At 41.0% G+C, this 7,090-nt stretch overlaps 1 protein-coding gene across 1 annotated transcript; it reads left to right on the top strand.

The window, feature by feature from the left end:
- LOC109948744 lies at positions 2,584–3,162 on the top strand. The gene has a single exon (XM_020562453.1). It carries the CDS (start codon positions 2,584–2,586, stop codon positions 3,160–3,162), a length of 579 nt encoding a protein of 192 aa, XP_020418042.1.

Here is a 7,090-nt window from a genome sequence, read left to right as displayed (position 1 = left end):
CGAGAGTTGGAAAGTGGAGTTCATGTTGATTCGACGGAAGATAATGAAATCCGGAGCCTTATCCCGTCACGTATGAAACGTCACTCAACACTAGACGTAACTTCAGGTGACCAACTCAAAGTGAAACGATGAACAATCATACAAACTCGAAAAACTTTGAGTCAACAAAATGAAAGTGACGATGAAGAAGTAGAGATTCTAGTTGTTCATCATGTTATGATTAAAGAGCTCAATGAAGAGGTTCATGCTGCTCCTGCTGCATTAGAAGATGGGGGCCAAGCGACTGTTGATGAATTAAAAGAGCTCAACTTGGGCACAAATGAAGATCCAAGACCTATCTTAGTTAGTACACTATTGAATCCTAGCGAAGAGGAATCATATCATCAGCTGTTACTTGAGTATAAAGATGTCTTTGCTTGGACGTATAAGGAGATGCTAGGCCTTGATCCAAAAGTTGTGGTCCATCACCTTGCAGTCAAACCTGGAATGTGTCCAATCAAACAAACTCAACGTCATTTCCGTCTGGAGCTCCTAAGTCAAATCAAAGCCGAAGTTGACAAGTTGATCGCCGCCGGATTTATTAGGGAGGTGAAATACCCGACGTGGATAGCGAACATTATTCCGGTGAAGAAGAAAATCACTAGACAAATTTGTATTTGTGTTGACTTTCGAGACTTAAACGAGGCTTGCTCGAAGGATGACTTTCCATTGCCCATAATTGAGCTCATGGTTGATGCAACCACAGGTCACGAAGCCTTGTCTTTCATGGATAGTTCATCTAGATACAATCAAATAAGAATGTCGCCAGAAGATGAAGAACTCACAGCCTTCCGCACTCCAAAAGGAATTTACTGTTACAAGGTGATGCCATTTGGCCTTAAGAATGCAGGTGTGACTTATCAACGTGCAATGCAAAAGATCTTTGGTGACATGCTTCACAAGAATGTCGAGTGCTATGTTGATGACCTGGTGATCAAGTCAAAAAGAAGAGAAGATCACTTGAAAGACTTGAGAATGGTGTTTAACAAATTGCGGAAGTACCAACTCAAGATGAACCCTTTGAAGTGTGCTTTCGGCGTCACCTCAGGTTAATTCCTTGGTTTCATCGTTAAATATCGAGGTATCGAAGTAGATCATACTAAGATTAAAGCTATCCGAGATATGCCTGAGCTAAGAAATTTACGTGAGTTGAAAAGTTTACAAGGACGCCTCGCATTTATTCGGTGATTCATCTCAAACTTAGCAGGGAGGTGTCAGCCATTCAGTCGCCTTATGAAAAAGGATGTTCTATTTGTTTGGGATGAAGCTTGTCACAATGTCTTTGAAAGCATAAAGAAGTTCCTATCGAGTTCACCACTGTTAGGAGCTCCAATTCCAGGCAAACCACTCATATTGTACATTGCGACTCAATAAAGATCAATTGGAGCCCTTATAGGGCAAGAGAATGAGTCACACAAAGAGAAAACACTCTACTATCTAAGCTGAACGCTTACTGGTCCCGAACTAAACTACACGCCTATAGAAAAGACGTGTCTTGCACTTGTTTTTGCTATCCAAAAGTTAAGGCACTACATGCAAGCATTCACGGTTCACCTAATTGCACGAGCTAACTCAGTGAGGTACGTTATATCAAAACCAGTCTTGACGGGGCGTTACTTCTCAATCAATACGAAATCATCTACACTCCAGCAAAGGCGATTAAGGGGCAAGCTATTGCAGATTTCCTAGCCGATCATCCAATTCCAACAGACTGGAAAATTTTAGATGACTTACCCGCCGAACAAGTCTTCTTCACTGACGTTTCTCCTTCTTGGATGATGTTCTTTGACGGATCGGCTCGTAAAGATTCGGCAGGAGCTAGCATAGTCTTCGTATCACCTGAGAAACACGTATTGCCCAATTCATTCTCTCTAAGTGAAATATGCTCGAACAACGTTGCAGAATACCAGGCTTTGATCATGGGCTTACAAATAGCCATGGAGATGAAGATATCGAGTTTATAAGTAAATGGTGACTCTATGTTAGTGATCAACCAACTGTTGACCCACTATAAAGTTAGGAAGAATGATCTAATTCCATACCACCAATTGGCCACGCAATTACTGGAAAGGTTTGACTTCGTGACGCTGGAGCATGTGCCAAGAAAAGACAACCAAATGGCAGATGCCTTAGCCAACCTTGCCGCTATGTTGGCATTGACAAAAGATAAAGCGAAATCTTCTAGTTTGCCAACGTTAGGTCGTTCCATTAACAATTGGGGCATCGCAAGAAGGAGTCAACGTTATCTCGGTACTGTCCATTGACGTTGACGACTGGAGACATCTTTTAATTGATTATCTTGAGCATGGAAAATTGCCAGATGATTCAAGACATCGATCAGAGGTACGACATTGGGCACCTCGATTCATTTATTACAAAGAAATTCTCTACCGTCATTCATTTGAAGGCGTATTTCTAAGATGCTTGGCCGAAGAAGATGCATTCAAAGCAATGAAGGAGGCTTATTCAGGAATTTGTAGAGCTCATCAATCAGGGCCAAAGCTACATTTTCAAATAAAAAGGATGGGCTACTATTGGCCGACTATGGTCAAGGATTGCCTGGATTATGTGAAGAAATGCCAAGCATGTGAATTCCATGCCAACTTTATACATCAGCCGCCGGAGCCGCTACATCCTACAATTACTTCATGGCCATTTGATGCGTGGGGTCTTGATGTGGTGGGACCGATAACACCTAAATCTTCCGACGATCATTCTTACATCCTTGCAGCCACAGATTACTTTTCAAAATGGGCGGAAGCTGTGCCTCTAAAGGAAGTGAAGAAAGAGAACGTAGTAAGCTTTATCAAGGTAAACATCATTAATCGATATAGTGTGCCATGCTACATCATCACAGATAATGGAAAGCCATTCTCGAATCGGTTGATGGATAAATTGTGTGAAGACTGTGGTTTCAAACAACGCAACTCTTCAATGTACAATGTTCCAGCCAACGGTCTTGCGAAAGTGTTCAACAAAACTCTTTGCAATCTGTTGAAGAAAGTTGTTAGAAGAACCAAGAAAGATTGGCATGAAAGGATAAATGAAGCATTGTGGGCTTATCGGACGCCTACTCTGGCTACACTGTGCTCACTCATGAGGTGGAAGCAGTCTTGCTTCTAGAAAGTCAAATTCCATTATTAAGGATGGCTATACAAGAGGGATTAACTAATGAAGAGAATGCGAAGCTACGTCTCAAAGAGTTAGAAGCACTAGACGAAAAGAGACTCGAAGTGCAACAATGCTTAGAGTGTTATCAAGCTCGACTTTCGAATGCTTTTAACAAGAAAGTACGCCCCAGATCTTTCAGGTGGGAGATCTCGTCCTCGCATTACGTAGACCTATCATCACAACACACAAAATCGAAAGCAAGTTTACTTCGAAATGGGATGGGCCCTACGTAGTACAAGAAGTATACACAAGTGGCGCTTACAAGATTGTAACGGAGGATGGTTTAAGAATTGGCCCTATCAACGAAAAGTTCTTGAAACAATACTATGCATGAAGTGACTACCAGCTCTTAGCCCGCATGAGCCTAAACTGTGTACGGCACCCAAAAAAAGAAAAAAAAGTGTGGCTCGTTGGATTGAAATGGTGATCCAAGCAAAAGTTAGAGCATGAGAAAGTCTGTTGAGCTGAAAACTCGAAAGGGCGGCTTAACCAAAAGTTAAGACACCAAAAAAAAAATTAAATTTTAAAAATTTTAAAAAATAAAAATCCCTTGAACTACATGATGACTTGATCCCTTTTCATTGAGGGTGCGTAGGCAGCTTGGACAAATAATTCCAAGTTTAGTCACATCAAAATAAAAACAAAGGGTTTCCCCATCAATCCGAACCATTCAAAAAAATAATGAAATAAGAAAATGCTTTTATTTCATTATGAAGGTTAACTAGTAAACATCAACACTTTGACAAGTTCAAAGAGAAATATAAATAAAGCAAAGAACGTTTACAACAACAGAATTTGCTATTCCCAAGACAAGTCCTTGAAGCCGTTACACAGTCTCTCAAAGGAAACTCGTAATGTATCTAAAGTCTCGGCATCTGCAGCTGGTAGTACAGGAGCTCATTCGGGTGACCTCACCATGATGATAAGAAAGCTGTGCATCACTCTCTGAAAGTGATTCATTTAGTTGACGCAATCTTAACTCCAATTGTTCTTGTTCCCTCTTCAACTCCTCCATACGCATATTGGCAGATTGAATAGACTCAAGTATAGAAGACTGATGAACTTCTTCAACTTGTTATGGAGCCAAGGCAATCGAAAGTGAAGAGTCAACTGCAGCTAAACGATCGCTCTGAGCCTCGGGAGACAGTTTTTGGGAGTAAATAGAGTGTGTAGAATGATAGTCAGTTGCAATCACCATAAGTGCATCGATCATAGCTCGTAAAGATGAGACATTCGCCCCTACATTGTCAAGGGTAGTCATCAACTTTCCAAGCTCATCTTTGAATGACGGAAGCCTTTCCAATAAAGCTTTCAAGATTATGCTTTTTACTTGGTTTCTTAAAACGGAGATTACTTTGCGAAGGGTTTTGTCTGCAACACCTAATTTGGGCTCCTAACATGACATTTCAGAAGTTGATGCATGATTAGCCGGCTTTAATAAATGTTGTTGTGCAAGTGAACCTACATTGACCGACGAGTAATGGTTAAGCAAGTAGAATCAAAGATTTCTAAATACAAAGCGTGATAAAGACTGGCATTGTACCTCTCAGGCTAACACCTGAACCACTTATCGGGCGCAAAGCATAATTTTCCTCTTCGATAGGCAAATGATTAAATGGCACAAGCTCGGACATAGTAGGGACATGATGCACTACTTCTCCCTAAAATATATATATAATTATGTATAAAAAAGGGAGGCTCAAGGCGAAATAAAAGACATACCTCATTCATTAAAACCAGTTGTAAAACAGCGGGCACATCATTAAAAAATGTGTCATCAAGTGGGTATGCCGCTTCCAAATTGCAATAGAGAGGTCCGACACTTGTCTTCTTATGCCTAAAGTTGATTCCACTATCTTCATTGCTACTTATATGCCCTCGCTTCAAATTGCGAATTCGTCGACCGAGGGGAATGAAATCTTCTTGAGCTTTCTGTTTCTCCTTTATCATTAGAGACTCGAGTTGGAGGAATATCAACTGGAGGTGGGTGTTGAATTTGAGGTGCGAGAGTGGTAGAACTACCTTCAACTTCTGGATGAACTCTGTGCGCTCTACCATGTATGAGTTTATCATGAACTAAAGTTTCGTTGCCTTGAGACTTAAAAGATTTTGGCTGAGATAGCGACGACGACTTGCCAACAGTTGAGACTGTCTTTGACTTCGTTGATTCAAAGCGATGCACTTTTGACCACCAAACAACATAATCATATGTGACCTCAAATTCTCGGATATTGTCCTTAGTGGGTAGGGTTATTGTAGATGCATTGCAAATATTTAAGCATGACTTCCAATGTGAATACACTGATAACACAGTCCCATTTTCGGATGTGATCTTTAAGTTCTCCTGGCACATGTTGTACATAGCAGAACTGTTTACTGAACTAGTGCGGGCTATAAGGTTGGATGACTCGGTAGTTCTCCTGTCGTAGAGAAACGTATCCCAAACGAAGGATATCAAATAAGCAAAGTCTTCTTTGGAAATATGATCTTCATTAGTCAGTTGTTTGCACTCTAAAAACACTCTGGCCAAACGGCTCATTTTCACTCTACCATAAGTTCGGAACAAAGCTCAAGCTGTTGAATCTTCAAAAAATTTTGCCAAAAGTCGCCCAGAGAACCTTGCCATGATAGGAATAGACTTCTCGGAAGATGATGTAAAGTGTGTGTCGAAGTATTCGCCCAACCACCCATACACATAATGAAAAGGAAGAATAGTTGTCCAATTTCCTGGATCATCTGCGCTAGAAATATCGTTCAACCCCTTGTAAATGCTAGCCAAGACCGGAATTGCTAGGCCAAATGATACACCATGAGCCATTCGATTGGCAACCTTGAAAACCCCTGGTCTAATCAAAGTGACGTCGTCTTTGGAAAATACAAATTTGCATAACCAGCAAGCAAGGATAGCAGCCAAGTATGATTTTTCCATATCTTCATCAGTTATATCCAAATCTTCAAAAAAGCCTTCCTCTTCCTCAGTGCGTTTCAGTGCCTCCGCAATAATACCAGATGGATCAAAGTCTTCCTTTGGCTTTTGTGACTTGTTTCGCGTGGCTTTCTTTGAAGACTTTTTGTAATTGAATGGCCCTTGATACCAGTATTTTATCCAAGCAGTCATTCTCACTCCAGATTTTCCTTTCGAATCTTGTAAAATTTTGTGGTACGCTAAGAACAAGTACCGACAAACGTGTGGGATATAAGACACGCCTTTATGGTCATTCCTATTAAGACTCTCAACAGTTGAAATAACCTCGTCATAAAATCGACCAGTAATAGGGAGACCGCAGATTTCATGGAGATTCCAAAGGGAAATAGACATTTCTCCTTGCGATGTATGAAGAGTATTTGTCGCAGGACACTAGTACTCGCAAAAGGCTCGGATGACTGGAGCATGTTGATCATAGCGGCAAACACTGCACTATACAAACCGGCGCCCTTAAGAACCTGGGTATTTCTACTTAGTACATCTTCAAGCCATTCCTAGTAATACTCGGTAAATGTAGATTCACCAACCATTGAGAGAACAGAACCCCAATTCACTGCTCCGTTATGGATTCGATCACTAAGAAGTTCGAATGCCCTTAATGAATCGATTTCTGCATTATGCAAGGACTTTAATTGTAAAACAGTGGAGTGAAGGTCCCTACCCGTAGACTTGGATTTTTTGAAGCTGCTCAGTTGACAAAACACCTCTTGGGACCAAGACGGAATATGAAGAGAATTGTCCACCTCTGATACCTCCGAAGCTAGGAGAGGCACACCTACAGGCAATGTCGTACCTTCGTCTCGGTTATCACTTTCATCCTCAAGAATAGTAACGGTGCCCTTCTTGAAGCACTTGAAGAGGGCAATCTAAATAAGATGAGTGACATGAAACAAT

This window comes from Prunus persica, chromosome G4 (assembly GCF_000346465.2).
Source record: "Prunus persica cultivar Lovell chromosome G4, Prunus_persica_NCBIv2, whole genome shotgun sequence".
Classification (NCBI taxonomy): Eukaryota; Viridiplantae; Streptophyta; class Magnoliopsida; order Rosales; family Rosaceae; genus Prunus; species Prunus persica.
This window is presented reverse-complemented; position numbering and strand designations above follow the sequence as displayed.